At 45.3% G+C, this 26,121-nt stretch overlaps 1 protein-coding gene across 1 annotated transcript; it reads left to right on the top strand.

Annotated features, from left to right (window-relative positions):
* The first annotated feature begins 310 nt into the window (after window positions 1-310).
* Window positions 311-20,175, top strand: LOC119845327 (tRNA selenocysteine 1 associated protein 1). Its single transcript, XM_038377489.2, has 9 exons — window positions 311-467; window positions 4,397-4,494; window positions 5,635-5,734; window positions 6,881-6,933; window positions 9,996-10,127; window positions 12,195-12,314; window positions 14,369-14,531; window positions 15,101-15,134; window positions 19,675-20,175. Exons 1-9 carry the CDS (start codon window positions 441-443, stop codon window positions 19,809-19,811), a joined length of 864 nt encoding a protein of 287 aa, XP_038233417.1. The 5' UTR covers window positions 311-440; the 3' UTR covers window positions 19,812-20,175.
* The last annotated feature ends 5,946 nt before the right edge of the window (window positions 20,176-26,121 follow it).

The following is a 26,121-nucleotide window of genomic DNA, read 5'->3' as shown; positions in this document are numbered from 1 at the left end:
TCCTACCCACACCACCAACTTCTCCTGCCCCACCTCCCAACCTACCCCTCACCCCAGCACCTCCTGCCCCTGCCCCCACCCCATCCCACCCACACCACCAACTCCTCCTGCCCCTGCCCCCACCCCATCCTACCCCCCCAGCTCCTCCTGTCCAATCCCCAAGCAACCCCCCACCTGCCCCGGCTCGGGCCGGATTCCCGCGCGCTGCCGTTGCTCCTCCCGCCGGCAGGGCCCGCTGTGGGCGGCTCGGGGCCCTGGCTGGCGGCGGCTCCGCTCTCTGCCCGGCCGGGCCCCGCAGGAGGAGGCGGCGGGGAAGCGCGGCGGCCGGAGCGGGCTCCGGAGACACCGTGAGGCGGCGCCGGCGGAAGCGGCGGCGGCGGGGCCGAGCGGGCAGCCGGAGCCGCGGCCCCCCGAGCCCGCCCGGGGCCTGCGGGAGCAGCATGGCCGCCAGCCTGTGGATGGGGGACGTGAGTGCGGGGCGGCCGGGCTGCGGCGCGGGGCCGCGGGGGGCGGGGCTCGGGCAGGGCCGGGGGTGGGGCCGGGGGCCCGACGCCGCGAGCCCGGGGAGGGGGCGGCCCCCACGCGCGGCCCGGGCACGCGCCCACGGCCACGCGCACCCTGCCCACCGACACGGTGAGCCCCAGCCCCGGACCCCCCCAGACCCCGCCCCACAGACACCGCGCCAGCCCCGCCCCACCGCCCCAGCCCCACAGACACCGCGCCAGCCCCGCCCCACTGCCCCACCTCCCGCCCCAGACACCGCCCCCCCACCTCCACATCCCCACAGACACCGCGCCAGCCCCACAGACCCTGCGCCAGCCCCGCCCCACAGACACCGCCCCCCCCACCTCCACATCCCCCACAGACACCGCGCCAGCCCCACAGACCCTGCGCCAGCCCTGCCCCACAGACACCGCCCCCCCACCTCCACATCCCCACAGACACCGCGCCAGCCCCGCCCCACCGCGCCAGCCCCCCAGACACCGCCCCAGCCCCACAGACACCGCGCCAGCCCTGCCTCACTGCCCCACAGACACAGCGCCCCGCACCTCCATATCCCCCCCAACCCAGCGCCAGCCCTGACCCACACACAAAGCGCCCCCCACCTCCATATCCCCACAGACAGCGCCAGCCCTGCCCCACCCCACAGACACAGCGCCCCCCCACCTCCATATCCCCACCGACCCAGCGCCAGCCCTGCCCCACTGCGCCACACACACAGCGCCCCCCACCGACACAGCGCCAGCCCTGCCCCACTGCCCCACACACATAGCGCCCCCCACCTCCATATCCCCCACCGACACAACGCCAGCCCTGCCCCACTGCCCCACACACACAGCGCCCCCCACCTCCTTATCCCCCACCGACACAGCGCCAGCCCTACCCCACTGCCCCACAGACACAGCGCCCCCATCTCCTTATCCCCCACCAACCCAGCGCCAGCCCTGCCCCACAGACACAGCGCCCCCCACCTCCATATTCCCAGAGAAGCAGCGCCAGCCCTGCCCCACTGCGCCACAGACACAGCGCCCCCCACCTCCATATTCCCCACCGACACAGTGCCAGCCCTGCCCCACGGACACAGCGCCCCTCACCTCCATATCTCCCACCGACACAGCACCAGCCCTGCCCCACAGACACAGCGCCCCTCACCTCCATATCCCCCACCGACACAGCGCCAGCCCTGCCCCACAGACACAGGGCCCTGCCACCTCTATATCCCCCACCGACACAGCGCCAGCCCTGCCCCACGGACACAGCGCCCCTCACCTCCATATCTCCCACCGACACAGCACCAGCCCTGCCCCACAGACACAGCGCCCCTCACCTCCATATCCCCCACCGACACAGCGCCAGCCCTGCCCCACAGACACAGCACCCCCCACTTCTATATCCCCCACCGACACAGCGCCAGCCCTGCCCCACGGACACAGCGCCCCTCACCTCCATATCTCCCACCGACACAGCACCAGCCCTGCCCCACAGACACAGCGCCCCTCACCTCCATATCCCCCACCGACACAGCGCCAGCCCTGCCCCACAGACACAGCACCCCCCACTTCTATATCCCCCACCGACACAGCGCCAGCCCTGCCCCACTGCCCCACACACATAGCGCCCCCACCTCCATATCCCCCACCGACACAACGCCAGCCCTGCCCCACTGCCCCACACACACAGCGCCCCCCACCTCCTTATCCCCCACCGACACAGCGCCAGCCCTACCCCACTGCCCCACAGACACAGCGCCCCCATCTCCTTATCCCCCACCAACCCAGCGCCAGCCCTGCCCCACAGACACAGCGCCCCCCACCTCCATATTCCCAGAGAAGCAGCGCCAGCCCTGCCCCACTGCGCCACAGACACAGCGCCCCCCACCTCCATATTCCCCACCGACACAGTGCCAGCCCTGCCCCACGGACACAGCGCCCCTCACCTCCATATCTCCCACCGACACAGCACCAGCCCTGCCCCACAGACACAGCGCCCCTCACCTCCATATCCCCCACCGACACAGCGCCAGCCCTGCCCCACAGACACAGCACCCCCCACTTCTATATCCCCCACCGACACAGCGCCAGCCCTGCCCCACGGACACAGCGCCCCTCACCTCCATATCTCCCACCGACACAGCACCAGCCCTGCCCCACAGACACAGCGCCCCTCACCTCCATATCCCCCACCGACACAGCGCCAGCCCTGCCCCACAGACACAGCACCCCCCACTTCTATATCCCCCACCGACACAGCGCCAGCCCTGCCCCATTGCCCCACAGACACAGGCCCCCCCACCTCCATTTCCCCCACAGACACAGCGCCAGCCCTGCCCCATTGCCCCACAGACACAGCGCAACCCCCCACCTCCATATCTCCCACAGACACAGGGCCCCCCCACCTCCATATTCCCCACAGACACAGCGCCAGCCCTGCTCCATTGCCCCACAGACACAGAACCCCCCATCTCCGTATCTCCCACGAATACCGGACCCCCCCACCTCTATATCCCCCACAGACACATGGTCCTCCCCACTTCCATATCCCCCACAGACACAGTGCCTGCCCTGCCCCATTGCCCCACACACACGGCCCCCTCACTTCCATATCCCCCACAGACACAGCGCCAGCCCTGCCCCATTGCCCCTCAGACACAGGGGCCCCCCACCTCCATATCCCCCACAGACACAGGGGCCCCCCACCTCCATATCCCCCACAGACACAGCGCCAGCCCTGCCACATTCCCCACAGACACAGGGGTCCCCTCCACTTCCATATCCCCCACAGACACAGCGCTAGCCCTGCCCCATTGCCCCACAGACACAGGGCCCTGCCACCTCTATATCCCCCGCAGACACATGGTCCCCTCTACCTCTATATCCCCCACGGACACAGCGTCAGCCCTGCCCCATTGCCCCACAGACACAGGCCCCCCCACCTCCATATCCCCCACAGACACAGCACCAGCCCTTCCCCATTGCCCCACAGACACAGGGCCCCCCTCCCATCTCCATATCCCCCAGAGACACAGGGCCAGCCTTACCCATTACACCCTCATGGTGCCACCCCATATCTCCCCACATGCTGCCCTGCCAGTCCTGTATCCCCACACACGTGCAGTGCCACCCCACATCCGCCCCACACATACAGCGCCACTCCTACCCTGCTTGTTGACAGACAGTGCCAGCCTCACCTCCCCTCCCCTTCATGCAGCACCCTGCCCCATTGCCCCACAGACACTAGGCCACCCCCTACCTTATATCCCCCACAGACACAATGCAGTGGCATCCCTACCCTCATGCTGCAGCCCCTATATCTCCCACATACACTGCAACTTCTATATCTCCCACCCCCACAGATACAGTGCCACCCCTACTCTCCCCTATGTGTGCCCTATACCGCATTATCACTATAGATAGTGTCACCCCTACTTTCCACACCAGTGCAGTGCCACCCCCACCCCATTACCCTCCCAGATAGTGCTACCCTCTACCCCATTACACCTACAGATAGTGTCACTTCTTACCCTCCTCGGATATGCTGTCATTCCTCTAACCCCCCATACAGTGCCTCATCCTATGCTAGGTTTATTCCTAAATACGTTTTCCCTGTGGTTGTTCCTTCTCCAAAAGCCCTCTGTCTCCCTAAATCCTTCATCCCTCAGTTCCCCAATGGATCAGTTTTGCAGACCATCTTGTTGGGACTGTCTCTGTACACCCTTGCTGGTTATTGGTGTGGGGTTTTGGCCCATGCTGTTGGTGATGCTGGCCCTTCTAAACAGGTCTTACTCCTTTTTTTAAGTGTATAGGCAAATTGCTTCTCCAGGAGGTTTAACTGGTATGGGTGACACTGTGTGTTATCCCCACAACTCCCCAATCTAACTTCAACCTTCTCGTTATAGCTGGAGCCATACATGGATGAGAACTTCGTTTCAAGAGCCTTTGCCACTATGGGAGAACTTGTTCTGAGTGTAAAAATCATCCGAAATAGATTGACAGGGTAATCGTTTATGTTTACTATCAGTTCATTTTAATAATATATTCTTGCATTTAGATTATCCCTTTCCAAACCACAGGCCTTATTGTGGCCTTGTCTATGCTAGAATTGTTTTCCTTTACATTTCCCACCATTGCTACCAACAATACAGCTACGCTGGTAAGAACAGTGGAAGAGGGTGCTGCCGGTATTTGAATAGAGTTAGGCATCAATCCTATATTGTGTTTGCATGGACTTCTGTGCCCAAATAGAGCATCGCTAAAGATAGTGGGTGCCAGGAAGGCACTGCAATCCACCCCACCGGCACACTACACAGTAAAGGATGAAGGCCTAATGTGATATGGTAGTTACAATGCTAGTGACCAGTTTGCACTAGTGCTAGCAAAGGTGGGAAACATAAAGAAAATACTTATAGTTTAGCCACAGTCTTGCTTGGCTCTTTTAATCTCCCTTGCAAAGATTAGAATGAGAATAGTGGATGCAGATTAAAATAAAGTCTCAGCCTTACATAGCTTTGCTTGAAAATAAGTTTTGCCTGAAAATAACATTTAAAACTATTAGACTCTAGTAGGGAAGTTTGTATTTGTTTTTTTTATCTGTTTATTTAGGAAGTTTTAGCAAGTTCACAAATCCTTGCCATGTCAATATCAGAAACAAAACAATCATTACAATGGTTGGTTTTTGTTTAAAGAGAAGTTACACAGGAATATAGTCATCAGATCTTTCTGTTTAACAGGGTGTTGCCATATTACAAAGTGAACATCAGAAATTTGTATTTTATTAAATGAAAAAATACAAACGTGGGGAGAAAAATAATTACCTTTGATTTTTGTGGGGTTTGTACTAAATTTATTATTTCTCCCTTCCCCCTCCACCTTGTTGGCTCTGTAACTGGAGAATACAGCTGACATGGCCTTGTGCGCTGTCACTTGATTGGAGATCATTTGCTGCTTAGTCGCTCCTCTATGCAAGCTGAGTTAACATTTTGAAAATGTTCTAATTTCAAAATGGTGATTATAGGAAATTCCTCCCCCTCTCTGCATCCTTCAGAGGTTTCATAAGTATTGCTCTTTTCCCCAGATGGAGTCTAAGTTTTGTAATCTTAAAACTCTCTCTCTCTCTCTCTCTCTCTCCTGTATTCAGAATTCCAGCAGGCTACTGCTTTGTAGAATTTGCAGATCTGGCTACTGCAGAGAAGTGTTTACACAAAATCAATGGAAAACCGCTTCCTGGTGCCACACCAGTAAGTAAACCAAATTAATTAGTAGAGGAACAGAAATAGGGAGGGATGGAGAAAAGGGATCCCACAATAATTAGGAATCGAGATAAGCAAAATAATCAGCAAATTGGGAGTTCTTCTTTTCTTTAGGGGCTGATGGGTATACAATTACTAACATTTTTTTATAGGAAACTCTCTGGAAGGATTTCATTAATTTTTAAGACATATGCCTATTTCAGGTTGAATGGATGGATAAAACTTGGGTAGCAGCAGATATTTGCATTTGTGAATTTCTAATCCTTTGCAGTGTGGTCAAAGCATGACAAAAGTAAAACCAGGCAACAGGAAGGAAAAAGCAGGCTACCCTTTGGAACCTGTTACCAGCACAATACTAGCAGATTACTTTGCACAGATTATAATATCTATGTGGTTGAAATGGAGCTGAGCTTTCACTGAGTTTTGAGTAACTTTGGTTTGTCACGAGAAGCATGAAGTTCAAGCCTCACATCATTCTTGATCCTTAGCAACAAAAGTTACTCAAGTTGAGCTACACAAGAAATGCACATCAAAACTACACAAGCAATCTAAAATACAGAGTAAAGTATCAGTAAAGTAAAGTATCTAGAAATGTTATGATTGAAGATTTGGTTTCCAGTGTGTCAGATTCTACTTGGTTAACATTCCTGTAAATTACACTTCTCTAAATTTGTATTCTATATTTTAATTAAAAATACCAAAATGTGGAAGGTCTCATTTAATGGTGAATGTTGGTTCTTTTGTTTTCTCTTCTCTCTGGAGATGTGAAAATGAAAGACCCTGGTGTGTCTCCCAGTCTTCTGCTAACCTTTTAGAATACTTCTGTAGTAAAGGCAGCCAAAATCTCTTGGGTTGGGCAGGCAAGACGTCCTGACCTGGGGTAGGTCCTCAACTGGTATAAATTGTAATAGCTCCATTGAAGTCAATTTACACTGTCTAAAGACTTGTCCTCTAATGCTTTAGCCTGCAGACCTGCCAGTGTTAAGCATTTAACACTTGCCATTATTAAGAAAATGGTTTAAAATTAGCATATTATATCTCACTTTTATTTTTTCTAATTATGATTATAAAAATGTTCTAAAGTGAACTCGCATGGTTTTACATATTATCAGTTTCTATTTATCCTTGTTTCAGTCAAAGCGATTTAAACTGAACTACGCAACGTATGGAAAGCAGCCTGATAACAGGTAAGCGTTTAGTATTCAAACATTGTCCTTGTTTGTTTGTGAGCTCCCTTGCAAAAGAGTATTCAGAGAGTGCAAATCCATACATTCAGTATTGCTGGACCAGATCAGCTCCTAGCAATATAGAGTAGGGGAATTTTAACTAGAAGCATAAAATTTAAATCTTAATTGCAATTTGGGGTGGGCAGTGCCAGGCAACAAACCAATAATTAAGAAACGAGACTGCTTTAAAGTGTAATTAAATACAGTGGACAGGTTTATGATGCAGTGCATTACCTTAGCAACTTCCATGCACCTCAAAGTGCTTCACGTAATAAAAATATGTATGTATTGTTTATATAATGTCATAAATGTGCCTGGCACTTGGCAAAATAAAGACAGAATGCCTGCCCAGAAGAATTCACATAACTGAAGTTGAGAACAACATAGGGAGGGATTGAGGTACATATGTACAAGGTTGACAACAATATGGTTGCTTAGGTAAGTGATATTTGCATCTTATGGGTTACATTTTTATTTTTAGACTCATTCATAAGCCTCTTTGAAGAAGTGCATTTTGAGGAGGGACTCAGAGGTGAGGGTCAAAGCTGACAGATGGGGTCAGAAAGGGGGTTCCAGCCATATACAGTACAGACCCGTTTACGCGAGGATGTCGGGAGTCAAGCCGTCATGACCGCGTGTTAACGGAACACAGGTTAAGAGAGCCATGCTGAAAAAAAGTGTCTATAATTCACTTACAAAAAAAGCCGTTATTTTCTGCTCTTTCTGGCTCACATTTTTTTTTTCTTTCTTATGAAGTCTGTCATTCGCCGCAGATGAATAATTTTGATATTTTATGCATTTTGCTCCTCCATAAATCTTACAACAGCTTCTACAGTACTAAGGGCTTCTGTGGGCAAAATTTTGACCTTTTCAACAACATCCTCGTCGTCATTGACATTGTCATTTAGGCCTGCGTTATTAGAATTCTCGCCATCACTTTCACGGTCTGATGTAGCCTCGCAGCCCATTAATATTTCTTCCTCAGACAGAAATTCTGAAGTCAGGCAATCTTCATCCATCTCCAGCCACTCGGTAATGATTTCTGGCAACGTACCCAAACTAAAATCTTTTATCGATACCTGCACTATGCTATGACGCTTTTTTAAACGACTTATAAACCCCTTGCTGGCTTGGAATGATTCATCCCCCGTTACATTTCCAAATTTTGTCGCTTGGGCTTGAAGAATTGGTCCACTTAGCAGCATTCCTTTCAGCCTTTCTGAGCAAACCACGAGCGCATGGCTTTGCCTATTGTGGGTTTTGCTGAATAGCACACACGTTTTTGCTTAAGCCCCATGGCAGAATCGATATTTTGTACAAAGCCGTTCAGTTTAGATTCGTTTTTTAGCCATCCTTGGAGAGTAGATTCAGCAATCCCAATAACTTTTGAAACTTTGGCCTTGGTTTCTCCGCTATTTACTCCATCTGTTGCAGCTAGCTTTTTTTTCTACAGTGTAGGAACACTGACGCTTGCCCTCTGCCATTATATTAGGCCTACGGCTAAAATTTTCTAACGTAGTATATATATTACTATATAACTACAGTATTATATATCTCTCTAGCATGACAATGACTAAGTGTGCGTGATACGTCTTTACCAATATCGGTAAAGACATACAACACGTTTCCACGCCACACTTCCTGTTGATTTCTATGTTAGTGAGCAAATCTGTAGCACTACACAGCAAGTTCCTGTACCATGTGTTAACAAGTCTCACGTGTTAAATAGGTAGCACTGGGAGGCATGGCGTTACCGTGCTTTAAGCGGATTCGCGTGTAAATGGGTCTGTACAGTAACAACAATGTGACAGGTTTCAGAGTAGTAGCTGTGTTAGTCTGTATTCACAAAAAGAAAAGGAGTACTTGTGGCACCTTAGAGACTAACAAATTTATTTGAGCATAAGCTTTCGTGAGCTACAGCTCACTTCATCAGATGCATCGGATGTAGCTCACGAAAGCTTATGCTCAAATAAATTTGTTAGTCTCTAAAGTGCCACAAGTTCTCCTTTTCTTTTAACAATTGTGTGATTAATTCTTGCAGTCGCCCAATGCGGTAGGTATTAGCCTTATGTTACAGATGGCTAGCCTGAATCACAGAGAGATTAAGTGACTTGCTCAAGGGCATGCTGTAAGTCTGTGGTAGTCAGAAGAAGAACTTGCTTTCTTCACTCTGTCCTATGTTTTAAGCACTTGTAGGCTTTCTAACTTGTAAAGAATTTTTAAATTGTTCTTATTCCAAACCTGACATCCATCCATGTGGGAGGATGGGAAGGAACGAAAGGTGTCTTTTATCTCCAGGAATTTATGCTGTGTCATATTGTTTAAGAATTCCAAGAGTCAAAGCATGGCCCCAATCCTGCAAGCACAGATATATGTACTTCACTTTAAGCATAAGTAGTCTTACTGAGTTCAGTTGCACTACACGTGTGCTTAAACATTTGCAGCATCAGCACCTATAATTGATAGATTACAATTAAAGCGTCAGTAAATTGGAAACTAGCAAATCTACAAATGAGCTATTACCCACAAGTGGATAATGATGGTTTGAAAATCTAAAGCAATACATGTGCGGAATGTTATTTTGAAGGAATTACACCACAAATTTGTTTTTTTAAAATGGTTTTACAGTACCGAATATGAAAAGAAATTAAACCTATGTTCACTGAATTTTCTTTTTGTTTCTTTGGGAGTATAAATGTTCTCTTGCAGTGTTGGAAACACAAATACAGTGCCGTGAACTAGTGTATGCGGAAAAGGTGAAATGGAGGAGCCACCTGGTTTTGCTACTCCAATGAATAGGAAAATACAAGCAGCATAAGCAGTGGAAATTTTTTTTAATGTTTTTTATCTAAATTACCAGTAGCATAGGTAAAGACTTTTAAAAATTATATTGGTATCTCCATAGTCCCTTTAACTCATGCCACTTAATAATCAGATGTTTTGGATAGTTTTCTGCTCTTGTTCATATCATACTATTTGTTTTATTGCTATTTATAAAATGTACTCTTTATTGACTCCTTTAGTCCAGAATACTCACTCTTTGTGGGAGATCTGACCCCCGATGTGGACGATGGCATGTTATATGAGTTTTTTGTTAAAGTTTATCCGTCATGTAGAGGTGGCAAAGTTGTTTTGGACCAGACTGGAGTTTCCAAGTAAGTTTTCCTTATGCCTTCCTCTCTCTTGCTTCATGTATTGTGAGATCTTTTGAATAAAATAGGTCATCTCTAAACTCATAGACTTTTCCTCTTTCCAAAGGCAGTGAGGGAAAAGGAGTAGTTGTATTAGTTTTCCTTAGGACTTAACAAACCAGATCACAAGACTGAATTTTCTATATTAAATATTCAGTATGTCTGTTTTCTGCTATTCACAATACCATCCTTTTGCTACTCTGTATTAGATCTGTGTGTATTTTTATTAAAAATGTTTTATTGCCTGTTAGGAGATTTTCAAAAGCACTAAGTGATTTATGAACACCAGTCCCCTTTGACTTTCAATGCGAATTTGACTCTTGGATAGTTCTGGATGTTTTAGATGCTGTAGGAGCCAGATACCAAACAAAACTGTGATTCACTGTCTAAATATGCTGTAGCTTAACCCTCATTTTCAGATTCTGGAAATGACCCAACCTAAACCAGAAATCTGAAGTCTGCCCTCTTGATATGATTAAATAGGCATCCTAAATGCATCATTTTCTTTTCTGTTGTATCTTCTCAATAAAAGGGTTCTTTGCTCAGCACTCAAATTTAAAAACAGAACATGTCATCGAGGCAAGGTGAGTGTCCTGGTTTTATGTCTGGGGAAGAGTGCTCTGGTCAGATTCTTTTAAGCTGTAAAACCTCCCCACCTTCTCCAACAAAAGCCTGAACAACACCCAGAATTGCAGTGGTTTTATATTAAAGATGTCATTTTTTTAAAAAAAACCTGATTTAGTTGATCAGTTCAACTTTGTGTGTGGACACTTGCATCGATTTTAAACGTGACTTACACTGGTTAAGTTTGCCCCTGTACCATTGCTGGAGCAAATTAAACTGATAACTGTTGAAAACGGGTTATAACTGTGTCTACTGAGGCATTTGCTCTGGCTTAATTAACTAGTCCAGGCTCTCTTTCCCTTCCAACATCCTCTCTCCACCTGGATAGACTCTCTTTTCCTCTCACTCCTAAGTTCTTGATCTTTCTGCTGCATCCATTGAGGCAGCCCAGCCCAGCCCACCCCACCCCAGCAAGCTGAATTACCTCTGACTCACGACAGCCTCTAGATCCCACTCTAAAGCTAGGAAAATGTTCTAAACGTTTTCTGCTGTTGCCAATTCTGGTTCAGCTCTACTGTTGTTAGTGACATTGGAAGCCCTTGTGTTGAAGGACAGCTGGCTGTGTGCCACTGTTGTTCAAGTGAGGCTGTCCAGAGCAGATATAATTAATATGTCCAGTGTTGCTAATGCTGGTAGAGCAGCGCAGGTGTTAGCAACAACAAGAAACTATGTAGAAAAGTTTCCGAGTGTACATGGGCTTGGACTGGGAAGTCTGTCTTAATTCACCCTGTAGAAAAGCAAACTTTTTGCATCACATTGGGGCCAGCTTGAGATACAAATGAAACCTGTGGCTGCTTATTAGCTCTGCACTACCTGAGAGGCTAAACAGGCTGGCTTTGATTCCCCCTTTCCAATACTGATGCCACATGGGGAAGAAACTTCTGGTCTGATTCTTTCTTCTCCCTCTTTCCTTCATCTCCACAGCTGGAAGTCACACAGATCAAAAGCCTGGTCCTTCTTCACAATGTCTATTAAAATGCCTAAGAACTGTGAGCAGTGCCTACCTTTCATCTTCTCCCTTGCACCACACCCCCATCCAAGCTTTTAGCTCCAACACATTTCATGCAGTTCCACAAAGGTCCCCAAAAATCCACTTCCACTGGTACAAGATGTATTTTATTGTTCTGATGCCTTTGAAAATACAGCAATTGTTAGGACATGAAATACTTCAAACACTGCAAATAATAGAAAGTCATTGGAATAGGGAATCATTTAATCCCTGCTAAAAAAAAAAACATGGTCAGACTTTCACTTTTGTGTTGACATTTCACTAGTAAAGTATTCTCCCAAGTCCATGTTTTATTAGCTATAGAATATTCCTAAACCCATATGGGTTTGTCTGAAACATCTGAAAATGGAATGCCTTTTGCTTTAGTGTGATACAAACCATTCCATGTCTTTCTGCAGAGGTTATGGGTTTGTGAAATTCACGGACGAGCTAGAACAGAAAAGAGCCCTGACAGAGTGCCAAGGGGCTGTGGGATTGGGCTCTAAACCCGTACGCTTGAGTGTGGCCATACCAAAAGCGTAAGTATGGGAATAGATGCGTGTTTTGTAATAATTCTCTTTCCTGTTCTCAGTTCATATTCATATTTAGCAGCTGATGACGGAGCAAAATCTCTGTAGTTTAAATTGCATAATTCTGATTTTGTAAATACTTAGTTTAAAATCTGTTCTTAAAATCAAATGTAAAGATCAATTTCAGTTAAAAATGAATTATGTGAATGTTGAAACTGGAGTTACTGTACTGAAGTTCATTAAACATTGATTTGGACTGTTTGACTTTTTTATTGCTATGTCTTATAGTGGTGAAAATCGTATACAATAAAGAGAATGGAGCTTTTCATACCTGTTTTGATTTTTGCTGCATATCTACACATAGGAAGACACTGTCAGAAAGTTTAGGCCTAAAATTTATAGTCTGCATTTCAGAAGAATATGTCTTAAACTTAATATGAATAGAGAGATCTGGTATTTTTACTTTTTGAAAAGTGTGTGGTTTATATTTAAACATTCCCCTACAGATCTATCAAGCCAAAGTTTATTATTTTTTATTTAGGCACCCATCCAGTGCTTTCAGTGCCTATCCCACACAATAAAATCACAAAACAAACAAGGGAATGCCTTTAAGTGTATCACATAGCCACATTATACTAATGTATGAGAATCACCCACTCCAAAAATGACATTCACCAGAAACATTGAAAATAAAGGTTAATCTGATTTAAAATGACCAGCCTAATTTCTTTGTCCAGCCTGAGTGAAGTGCAAAAATTAAACCAAGATTAAACGTTACATTTTTAAAACTCTGTTTTAATCATGTACTTCAGTAAGAAATTCAGGTTTGTTTCTTTTTTAAATACAACTTTTTGACCAAGCAATGTCCCTTTACATTAAAATAGGAAATAGTCTAACCTTGCTCATTTGACTTCTAGGTAACCAAAGTGTGGTCTCTTTGGTAATCCCATAGCAATGTTCAGTAGGTATTAAACTCTTTGAGGTAGGGACCATCTTTGTTCCGTGTTTGTACAGCGCTTAGCACAATGGGATCCTGGTTCATGATTAAGGCTCCTAAGCATTATGGTAATAGAGATAATAAATAATTGCCCCCCAGTCAATTTTTCAATGTCCCCAAAACTCTTGGGTGGGACTAGGGAACGGGGTTGTCCTATAGCGTTAAGATTTTGTTTGCTCTTTACTCTAGCGCTCTTTAATTTCTTAATAAGGGTATTCTCATATGTGAAATAATGTTTTCATTTTTAAGGGATATTTGTCCTCTCTCCTTTCTGCCCCCTCATTTATTTCAAACCATATCAATCAGAAGCCTGTACCCTGAAAACATTGCCATTGTATGGCAAGCAACGAGAATTTGGCATATTCACAGACCATTTGAAAACTAACATTTTTCATTTCTATGGTCCTTTTCAATCCAAAGTATTTCATAAATGGTATCCATATCACAGCACCGAACTGCACCCACCTTTGAGAGGAAGGGGGCAACCGTTCATCACACAACCTGCTGCACACTAGTGAGAGGAAGTTTTGTCACAGACCAGGATATACTACTGTTCTTTTGCAAAGCTCTCAGGGGTCTTCAGCACCCACATACAGAAAAAGGAGCCTGTTTTTAAAACCCAAAACCACCCCCTAGCCCCCTGCAGTATGCTACACAGTAGTCAGTGTATCTCTACTTTGTCAGATGGATGAAGGGATGAATCCTCCCTGCAGGGATTTGAATACTGGGTTCCAGTGACTAGTATTCCAGACCTGATGCTCACAATTCTCAGCTGTTCCCTCTCCTACTCTCTAAAATTGTGCTACGTTAATCCAGTAGTAAGAAAGCAAAGTGTTCTAATAATTAAAATATTAGTGGGGGCAGGAGTGGGGATGGAAAACCAATCAGTCCCTCCTACAAATGTATGAGGATGGAAAAACAAACAATACAAAACATCACCAACAAAAGGTACACCTGAGGTTCACAGTATTGGAAGATGATGTAGATCAAATCATGTCACTCATCTGTTTTTTTCTCTTAAATAGTCTTCATTGTTTGTAACATCTTTCTTTTTATTTTTTTTAAGTAACCGTGTGAAGACGGTGGAGTACAATCAGATGTACAACTATAATTATAACCAGTATTACCAACAATATCAGAACTACTATGCCCAGTGGGGATATGACCAGAACACAGGCAGTTATAGCTACAGCTATCCACAGTATGGATACACACAGAGCACCATGCAGGTAGGGACATGGCACTAATTGTTTTATATTTTAATAATCTCATCACAAAAGATCCCAAAGCATTTTACAAACAGGAGAGGGACACCTGTTTTCCTGGGTCCTTGATCTTCCTGCCGCATAAGGAAGCAGAGCCACCTAGCAAACAGCTGACTGGTATTGTGGCCTGCTGCTTTACCTTTATGCTGGGTAAAGGGGTCAGAGCTGTATAAAGGGACACTTAAAGCCCCAGTTGCGGCTGGGGGAAGGATATCTCTGGTATAGGCACTGTGGATGACAGCCATAAGTCTATCTTTCAAGGATCCCACCACAAGCCCTGGTGTATGGGGTGTGCCAGGGGCAAGGCCTCAGCGTACCGTACTGCAAGGATTTCAGGAAGGGCTGCATCTTTTAGACCTGCACAGAATCTCAGAGCCTACTAGGGCTGGACCCCAGGGCTTGGGTACTAAGGATTCTGCCTTAATCAGCCCCTGTGTGAATGTCTCCATGTGTAGCAGCAGTAATAAGTAGGTGATGTTTTCAGAGGCAGTTACGTATTTGTTGCCCTGAAGATATTTTTGTTGCCCTTGCAGACATATGAAGAAGTTGGTGAGGATGCATTGGAAGGTATGTGTCTTTATTTTAAATCTACTTTGCAACTGGCTGTTTTCATTATATTGATACAGCGTTTTCATGGATTGGCATTTAACATCTGTATTTTTGAATGAATTTGGGGTTCATGAAAGTTTCAGATCGGTAGTGTGGGCAGGTACTGTGCAGAATTCCCTATGAAGTCCCTTACTCTGCACCCTTATTCCAATCTTACTATTCCAGTCTTGAGCCTTGCCAGGGCACAGACTAATTGTCTTTTCTAGCATTGAGAGGATTATATGGACTAGTGCTTATACCCTTCCACCCTTGAAAATATGAATTTAAATCCTATGCAAATCACAAGTTGTTGTCCTTCCTTTAATAAATCTTCTCTGTTATAAAACCATGCCAGTTGTGTATTCTGTTTGTTCAAGTTATCACTATCCTTTTATATTTAATCAGGAAGCAGCAACAATTTTTGTGTGGTGTTCACTCTAATAGTCATGAGCTGAGTATGCTACGTGTAGGATGTCTCACTCTCTTAAATTTCAACATTAAAAAAAAAAGTCATACAGCCAGAGTCTTTACGAGAGTCTATATGAGTATGACATCACTTAACTGGAAAGCCCTCTTTGTTTTTAAAAAATATTTCATAATACAAGATAATTCCTCTTCTCTGATATTGATACAGCAAAGCACCAATTAGAGTACCTCTGTTGTGGGGGTTTTTCTTGCTGACTAAACTTGCCCTGTATTTAGATGCTGAATTTTATACAAAACCCAAAAATATCTTGTCTAATAATATTTTTAAATATTCCTCACATGATCTATTCGTGTCTGATCTGATTGTAATAATGCTGCATTTTTATCTAATTTTTACACTTCTATGGTCTGTTTTTTCTTTTTTTGCATTTCAATGGACCAGTCAGTTTCACTTCATACTCTGACTCATGCCTGGTGCTTGTGCTAACCTGATAATATAATCTTTGGGTTGCAAATGTGACAGGGGAATATTAAATCCAAACAAAAATGTTTTTCTGTTGAGTTTTTAGAGTGGAAATATTTCTGGGATTTTTTAATTTGTTTTTTGCAAATTTGTTTTAAGAATCCAAGTACAAGCCTAACTCAACCTCACAGGTCCCTTTAAAGTTTTATATTTTTTGTAGTAATAGAATGTCAGCACATTACGCTTTGCTATTCAGTTTCAAAGTGCTTTAGAAACATTTTCTCCAAATGTAAAATACGGACCCTATTCATACCTACCTCACAGGGGTGTTGTGACACTTGCTCAATTCATGATGAATTTAATGAAATAAATACTACTGGGAATTGTGTGATTTTAGGAGACTTTAATTTCCCAGATATAGATTGGAGGACAAGTTCTACTAATAATCATAGGGCCCAGATATTCCTGGATGTGATAACTGACAGATTTCTTTACCAAATTGTCACGAACCAACAAGAAGTGATGCCATTTTACCTTTATTTTTGGTAAGCAGCGAAGACTTCATAGAAGAACAGGTTGTAGACGACAACGTCGGTTTGAGTGATCATGAATAGGGCTCTGTGTTTGTCATGGAGGTCGCGGAAGTCACGGATTCTGTGACTTCCTGAGACCTCTGTGATTTCTGCAGCGGCCAGTGTGGCTGACCCCAGAGCCGACCGAGCAGCTGGCCCTGGGGACAGCCACACTGGCCACTGCTGGAGTGGCTCTGCAGCCAGCCATACTAGCCAGTGCTGGAGCAGCCCTGGCCCAAGGGCCAGCCACACCTGCCGCTGCTCTGGTGGCTCTAGGCAGCTGGCCCTGGGGACAGCCTGAGCAGCGGCCGACGCAGCTGGTCCCAGGGACCGCCTGAGCAGCAGTCCCGAGACTGCCGGAGCAACCGCTGGCCCCCCGAGCCTCCCGCTCCAGCAGTGGCCGGAGCTGCAGTGGGCCCCCAAGACTTTCCCCCCACCCCACTGGTGCCATGGGCTCCCATCCCCCTGCAACGTCCCTTCCTCCCCAAGATTCAATCAGGATATTTATGGTATAAGTCATGGACAGGTCACGGGCTGTGTTTTTTTGTTTCTTGCCCATGACTTATCTCTGACTTTTGCTAAAAATACCCATGATTAAATCGTAGCCTTAATCATGAAACAATTCAGTTTAATCTAAATGCAAGGATAAACAAAAATAAGTCTGCAACTAGGGCTCTTGATTTCAAAAGGGCAAACTTTAAAAAAATTAAAGGAATGAATTAGGGAAGTGGACTGGACTGAAGAACACCAAGAATCTGACTGTGGAAGAGGCTTAGAATTACTTTAAGTAAAGTTGCAGAAACTATCTAGACCCTGCATCCCAAGCAAGGGGAAAAATTTGTAGGGAGGGGTTGCTGACTAAACTGAATGAACAAGCATCTCAAGCAGGTTATTAAGAGAAAGCAGAAAGTCTACAAGGAATGGAAGAAGGGACGGATCAGCAAGGAAAGCTACCTCTTGGAGGTCAGAAAGTGTAGAAGAAAAAGTGAACTGCCAAAAGCCAATCAGAGTTGGACCTTGCAAAGGAAATTAAAACCAATAGTAAAAGGTTCTTTAGTCATATAAATAAAAAAGAAAACAAGGAGAGAAGTGGGACTTCTGAACACTGCAAATGGGGCAGAGGTTAAAGATATGGCCCAACACCTAAATGAGTACTTTGGCTCAGTTTTTAATAAGATTAATGAGGAGCTTGGGAACAGTGGCAGGATGACTAATGGGAATGAGGATATGGAAGAGGAAATTACCACATCTGAGGTGGAAGCCAAATTCAAACAGCTTAATGGGACCAAATTGGGGGGCCTGGATAATCTCCATCCAAGAATCATAAAAGGAACTGGCACATCAAATTGCAAGCCCAATAGCAAGGATTTTTAATTACTCTAAACTCGGGGATGATGCCCTGTGACTGAAGAATTGCAAATATGGTTTCTATATTTAAGAAGGGGTGGGGGAAATTGATCCAGAAAACTACAGGCCAATTAGTTTGACTGCAGTTTTATGCAAGGTCTTAGAACAAATTTTGCAAGAGAGAGTAGTTAAGGACCTAGAGGTATATGGTAATTGGGATAAAATACCACATGGTTTTACAAAAAGTAGATTGTGCCAGACCAGCCCGATCTCTTTCTTTGAGAAGATAATTGATTTTCTAGATAAAGGAAATGCGGTAGATCTATTCTGTCTGGACTTCAGTAAAGAGTTTTATACAGTTCCACCTGGTAAATTATTAGTTAAATTGGAGAAGATGGGGATTAATCCAAGAATCAAAAGGTGGGTAAGGAACTGGTTAAAGGGGAGACTACAGTGCGTCATGGTGAAAGGTGAACTGTCAGACTGGAGGGAGGTTACTAGTGGAGTTCCTCAGAGGCAGAGAAAGATTTAGATATATTAGCTGATCACAGGGTGACTATGAGCTGCCAATGTGATGCAGCCATGAAAAAGACTAATGCAATCCTAGGATGCATCAGGTGAGATATTTCCAGTAGAGACAGAGAAGTGTTATTACCATTATACAAGACCCCTGTGAGACCTCTTCTGGAATGCTGTGTGCAGTTCTGGTCTTCCATGAATTCAAACTGGAACATGTGCAGAGAAGTGCTACTTGACTGATCAGAGGAATGGAGAACCTACCTTACAAGAGGAGACTTGAGGATTTGACTTGTTCAGCCTAACAAAACAAAGGCTGAGGGGAGATATGGTTGCTCTCTTTAAATACATCAGCGAGATAAACAGCAGGGAGGGAGAAGGGTTATTCAAGTTTAAGGGCCAGTGTTGGCACAAGAACAAATGGATATAAACTGGCCATCAACAAGTTTAGACTTGAAATTAGACTAAAGCTTCTAACCATCAGAAAAGTGAAATTCTGGAACAGCCTTCAAAGGAGAGTAGTGGGGGACAAAAAACTGACTTGTTTCAAGACTTGTTTATGGAGGGGATTGTATAATGAGGTTGCCTGCAATGGCATATGGCCCATCCACAACAGCTATTAGCAAATACCTCCAACGGCCGGAGACGGGACACTAGATGGGAGGATTCTGAGTTACTACAGAGAATTCTTTCCCAGGTTTCTGGCTGGTGGGTCTCACCCACATGCTCAGGGTCTAACTGATCATCATATTTGGGGTCAGGAAGGAATTTTCCCAAGGTCAGATTGGTAGAGACCCTGGGCAGTTTTTGCTTTCAGCAGCAGCATGGGGCACGGGTCACTTTCTGGTTTGCACAGAGTAAATGGTGGATTCTTTGTAATTTTGTCTTTAAATCAAGATTTGAGGACTTCAGTAACTCAGCCAGAAGTTATGGATCTATTGCACGAGTGAGTGGGTGGGTGAGGTTTTGTGGTCTGCGATGTGATGGAGGTCAGACCAAATGATCATGACGGTTCCTTCTGTCCTTAAAGTCTCTGACTGTGAAGCACTTTCAGATGCTCAGGTCAAAAGTTCTCTTGCAAGTGCCAGGAATGTATTGTGAGCTTCTGCATTTGTTTCAATACAATTCATGTTAGTTATTTGTAACCACAATTTGTACGTGGCCAATTGATGCCTTGTTTTTTTCCTCTTTTTAGATCCAATGCCTCAGATGGACGTGACTGAAGCAAACAAACAGTTTATGGAACAGAGTGAAGAACTCTATGATGCCTTGATGGACTGTCACTGGCAGCCTTTGGACACTGTCTCTTCAGAGATTCCAGCCATGTTATAGCCTCATTGCTGAGGCTCTGTCTCTACACGACAAGCCAGCAGGCACCAGACTCCTTCACTGCACCTGGAACCTGCAGTAGTGAAGGGATGGCCCCTCTTCCACCCCACTCTGACTCAAAGTACAGGGGGACAGTGGCATTTCCTGTACACAATGAGTATTGGAGGAGGAGCATGGTAGCTTTTATTCATGGTGAAAATTAGAACTGCAACAGTTTTATTCCTTTGGTCTTGAAATGAACTCTTAATACTTCTTGGGGAATTGTAATTTATAAACTTTAAACAAGATGGCACAGGGGAAAGACTTTTCTCCAATATACAATAAAAAAAAAATTGGTCTTTTAAGTAAAATTATCCTTTGCATTTTGGTTCCTGCTCTTCTCTCTGTTTTGCTACCCATTGAACTGTCTTATACTCACACAAAACTACTTTCAGTAAATATGTTCTTTAAAAAATCACCATCAATTACCACTCAAACATCTCAACATTGAATGGGTAAGGTGGCTGTAGTTCGCAGGGAAAAACATGCAGACAAAGGCTTTTGCTATGCTTTATCTATACACCAATATAGAGCTCCCAGGCTTCTAGGATGGTGATCTTGAGCAATCTGGACAGGGAGGGTTTTTTGGGAAGTGGAGAGAATGAGTAGTAGTATTAAACTATCATAGGCTAATGCTCTCTAGCTAGCCATTAGCACAGTTTTGCTTGCCTAGGTCTTGATGTATGTGTGAAGAATTTCTCCCCCACTGGTCAGAGAAACAACTTACAATGTTGCTAACAGCAATCTCATTTAGATGTGGCTCCATCTACTACAGTCCAATTGATGTGGACAGGCCTTGATGGTCCATTAAGATTCTAGGCTTTACTTTTCCTATTCTGTCTGAGTGAATGTTGTAAAAGTAAAATTTAAAGTCATGAATGAGAAATGGGTCAGAGCAATGTAATTAAATATATTGTACAACTTCCAAGGTGCCACTCGCATGAAAGACAGTTTTCTATTGGCTGTTGTATATGCTGGATGAGGTAGCAATGTACTTAAGATAATGCGGTGTTGCATTAGGTGTGACAGGAAAAAAAGGCACTTATGTACAGACTAGTATATTAAAAGCCCTTTTCAGGCTTTGGTGCCATAAAGTCTTTGTGAAATAGGAGCAGACAAACTGCCTGTAATAAACATCTACCAAGAAAGCATTTGGTAACTAAAATTGCGACTAAGAAGCATTTAATTGCCCCTCAATCCACGTTGGTGCAGAAATTTGCAGCAAAAGCTATGTACTTCAACGAATCTGCTGTTATGACAAGGCTCTTTCCATAATTAGAATACAGATCAGTCTGTTTTTTTTATCAAGTGCAATGGAAATAGTAAACATGATGTGATGTTTCATGGGGCAACTGTGACTTATGTATTCAATGTTGTTTTAAATGAGTGACCAGTAAGGGAAATATAGAATCTTTACATTCTTAGCATGTGTATATATATATATATAGGTAGGTCTCCCACCACCATCTTTACTTGCCCAGCTGAATGTTGACATTATCTTGAGCTATGATTGTATTGAGCTTAAGGATCTGAGCGTTCTGTGAGGATACCTTTTGTGATTAGTACAGTTGGACAGGTGGGAGGAAGCTGAGTGCATTATTCTGCTGAAATCACTGACCAGCAATGTTACATGGCAAGACTATCTCCCTTTGTTTCTGAGGTTTTGCTTCAGTAGAATGGAATTTTAGCAGTGACATAAAGAGGCCTGTTGCTTAATGCTTTTGATTGATGCGTTACCTAGGGAAGTGGTTGAATCTCCTTCCTTTGAGGTTTTTAAGGTTAGGCTTGACAAAGCCCTGGCTGCGATGCTTTAGATGGGGATTGGTCCTGTTTTGAGCAGGGGGTTGGACTTTGACCTCCTGAAGTCCCTTCCAACCCTGATAGTCTATGATTCTGTGATTGAGTATTCATATAACAAGCTGCAATAATAATGTTCTGAATACCTTATTCTCTCCTGTCTTACCATGAAGAAAAACAAATGTTCCAGGACTATGATTTCATAGTTTAGGCCTCCTGGTTTAATCTGTTTGCTACAGGTGACCTGAGGCTGCGCCTGAAATGTACCTATTTTATTAACATCAATACATGTGACAGTTGTAAGGCTGATCAATGCTGCTATCCTATCTAATATTTCCTAATGGATGGCTAAACCAGACCTAATATCTTGTCCTCCTAGTATACCCTGTCAGCTGTCACAAGGGCGGGGGACTTGCAGGAGAATGGAGAATAAAGGAAAATGACAAGGGAACCCCTTTAAAAACCCTTTCTGTAAAGAAGGAAGGGCAGGCGGGTGCAGTGTAGTATCTTTCACTCACTGCAATCATTTTTAACTGACCATGCCCTTATCAAATCCACAGCACTCCTATAGCTGACATAGTTGAAAAGAAGCCAAGAATGACTCATTTTTCTTTGCTGTCCCTGGCCAGTTTGTTCCATTGGCCAGCTGCACAGTTACCTGAGATGTCTAGTGATGGGAGGGGACAGCTATCTAGATGCTGAACAATTTTGGGAACTTGTATGGAAGCCTGAAAACGTTTTGGAGGAAGTGGTGGGTACAGAAACCAGCAAGGATTCCTCGAGAAACCTGTTAATTGATTTGTATAGAGCCTGATATAGCAGCTACATCTAGAAGAGGAACTGCTGTGAGCCTAGGGGCTGAGCTGAGGTTATTTACTAGTAGGGAACTCTCTGAAATGAGGCTAGAGAAGGGAGTGTGATGGCAATCCCTCCCTTTGCTTCCCTCCTCCAGTGTAAGTGGCTAATCACACCCTAATGGGGAGGAAGGAGAGGCAATTCCCCACGGCCACGTTTGCTTGGGTATGCGGGTGTCCCTGGGCAGTGGTTCTCAACCAGGGGCACGCAAAAGTCTTCCAGGGAATATGTCAGCTTACCTAGATATTTGCCTAGGTTTACAACTGGCTGTGTAGAAAGCACTACCTAAGTCAGTACAAACTAAAATTTCATACAATGACTTGTTTATACTGCTCTATATACTATATCAGTGTTTCTCAACTGGGGATTTGCCACCCTGAAAGGGGTTGTGGGTCGGGTTTAGAGGGGTTGCAAGTGCAGGGTTGGCGTTAGGGGGTGGAAAGCAGGACAACTGCCTGGGGCCCTGCGCAGCTAAACTACATGTTTCAGCCCCGGGCGGTGGGGCTCAGGCTTCAACTTCAGTCCCAGGCAGCAGGGCTGAAATCAGACTCCTGAGAAAGGGGTACACTAATTTGGAAAGGTTGAGAACCACGGTCCCTGGGCACTGGACAAAGGGACAGATTCACTGCCTTGGGCAAGGGGGAAGGGCAGAGAAAGAAAAGTTGATTCTCCGCCATGTCCTCACGGAGTGGGAGGGGGTGTCCCAGGTCTCGGCAAGGGAGTAGTGAGCAGAGGCAGGTTCCCCACCATAGCCTCAGGGGGGAGGTGGAAAAGTGGGCAATCCTTGCACCCCTGCCTTTTGGGATGGGAGAGGACACTCTTGAACCCCAGATGGACTTTTTTTGGAAGTGGAGGGGCGCATTGGCAGTAGACTCAGGGCAATCTTCCCCAGCATTTTTTGTGTGGGCGGAGATGTTGAATTATACACCCCAGCCTTCTGGAGAGTCATTAATCCTTCATCTGCAGCGTTTTTTCTCTTAGTCCTCATTTATTTTCTCTTCTGTCTTTTCTTTAGCAATCTGTCACTGCATCTGGAGCACACAGGGGCCTTTAATGCAGTGTTGAGAAACTTCCAATGGCCTGGTGTCCATTGGTCAGCTGGAACCCAAATTAAATGTAGTCTTAATAACACAGACAATTTTTTTCAGACATCTACTGAAAAAACCCAGATTCATTAGCATTTGGTGTAGCCCGACACACACCAGACTGCCTGCATGAGTAAACTAAATTCTACTTTTCATTCATCTCACTCAAAGCAAGAAATCGATGGCAGCTCATGTTAAAACACACTGCATTTTGTATTTTATACATTGCCCTGTAAAAACCAACCAGGGTGCTCTTTTTTTTTTTTCTCTTTTCCACCTGCCCACAAAGCATTATACTCTAGCATACCACTTGACTTCTTGACTGTAGGATGTTATTAATAATATCAGTGTAGGCTCTTACCCCTATCAGGAGGTCTAATCTAATAACCACAGTGACCTTCAATTCAGACATAACGTAAATGGCACAATTTGTGAGTGATTTCTTTGCCCCCCTTTCGAACTCCAAATACCTATGCTCTTTAGGCTGTGACGTGACCAGGCCCTGCAAGCAATCTCTCTGTTTTGGACAACATGGAACATGTGGTCTTTCTTCCCCTTTAACATTTTGAAGAACAATTCCATTCACCAACTTTTCAGACGGATTTCAAGTTATTCAGGGGACACCATCATAGGGCCTAATCACATCAGCCACACTATCAGAGGCTCGTTCACCTGCGCATCTACCAATGTGATATATGCCATCATGTGCCAGCAATGCCCCTCTGCCATGTACATTGGTCAAACTGGACAGTCTCTACGTAAAAGAATAAATGGACACAAATCAGACGTCAAGAATTATAACATTCAAAAACCAGTTGGAGAACACTTCAATCTCTCTGGTCACTCGATTACAGACCTGAGGGTGGCTATCCTTCAACAAAAAAACTTCAAAAACAGACTCCAACGAGAGACTGCTGAATTGGAATTAATTTGCAAACTGGATACAATTAACTTAGGCTTGAATAGAGATTGGAAATGGATGAGTCATTACACAAAGTAAAACTTTCCCCATGTTATTTCTCCCCCTCCCCCACCCCCCACTGTTCCTCAATTGTTCTTGTTAACTGCTGGAAATAGCCTACCTTGCTTGTCATCATGAAAGGTTTTCTTCCCCCCCCCCCCCCGCTGCTGGTGATGGCTCATCTTAAGTGATCACTCTCCTTACAGTGTGTATGATAAAACCCGTTGTTTCATGTTCTCTGTGTGTGTATATAAATCTCCCCTCTGTATTTTTCACCAAATGCATCCGATGAAGTGAGCTGTAGCTCACGAAAGCTTATGCTCAAATAAATGTGTTAGTCTCTAAGGTGCCAAGTACTCCTTTTCTTTTTGCGAATACAGACTAACACGGCTGCTACTCTGAAACCAGTTCAATCCCTCTATCCAGGGAAACAGCAACCGTCAAGGCATCCTGTGGGAAGGAGAGGTGGAACGATTTTGGGGTGGAATTCAGTCCCTGTGCATTTTCTAGGAGGAAGACTTCTCCCCAAAGTTTCCAGAGGGTGGTAGACTGGAAATCTCACACAATTGTTTCAGAAGGAGGGGGTTGGGAAAAACCTCACTTGTGCTTTTGGAAGAGGGGTATGTATGGAAAATGAAATCCCCCTGCTGCTTTTGGGTGGGTGGGTGGGTGGGGGGGAATGGGGATACACCCACCTTCGCTGCTGCTTTTGGGAGAGTAGGGATAACGTACACCTTACATGGTTTTGAGGACAGCATGGGACATGTTTCCCCCGCGTTCTCCACACTTTTTAAGGAGGAATGGAGAACACATTTTCCCCTCTCCCATGCATTTAGATGACTAGGAAACATGCCTCCCCTCATGCTCTCAGAAGGGCGTGGACAGAAAAAACACAATGCCCCCGCAACACATGCTTTCAGGTGGATGAGAAACATGCCCCCAACATTTGGTTTTGGGGATGGCATGCAGGAATATAGCCCCTGCACTGTGTCTCCTAAAGCTTTATTTTTGGGGGGGCGGGAAGGGGGAGGGTACATCCCTGATTCATGTGGGCGGATGAGTGGAACACACCCCTCCCCCACACACGCACGCTTTGGAGGAGAGGATGTGGGATACTACATCACCCCCAGATTTTTTGAAGGGTGAAGAACCCCAGGTAAAACCCGAATGTGGCAGGAGTCCTGTGGAAGAAATAGCAGGTGATGGTATCTCTAAAGTCTGTATCCTACTGCATATGCACAAGGGGGTGTGAATTAGAATCATAGAATCATAGAATATCAGGGTTGGAAGGGACCTCAGGAGGTATCTAGTCCAACCCCCTGCTCAAAGCAGGCCCAATCCCCAACTAAATCATCCCAGCCAGGGCTTTGTCAAGCCTGACCTTAAAAACTTCTAAGGAAGGAGATTCTACCACCTCCCTAGGTAACGCATTCTAGTGTTTCACCACCCTCCTAGTGAAAATTTTTTTCCTAATATCCAGCCTAAACCTCTCCCACTGCAACTTGTGACCATTACTCCTCGTTCTGTCATCCGCTACCACTGAGAACAGTCTGGATCCATCCTCTTTGGAACCCCC

This window comes from Dermochelys coriacea, chromosome 19 (genome assembly GCF_009764565.3).
Source record: "Dermochelys coriacea isolate rDerCor1 chromosome 19, rDerCor1.pri.v4, whole genome shotgun sequence".
Classification (NCBI taxonomy): Eukaryota; Metazoa; Chordata; order Testudines; family Dermochelyidae; genus Dermochelys; species Dermochelys coriacea.
The sequence above is the reverse complement of the archived record's forward strand: the minus strand, read 5'-3'. Positions and strand labels throughout refer to the sequence as shown.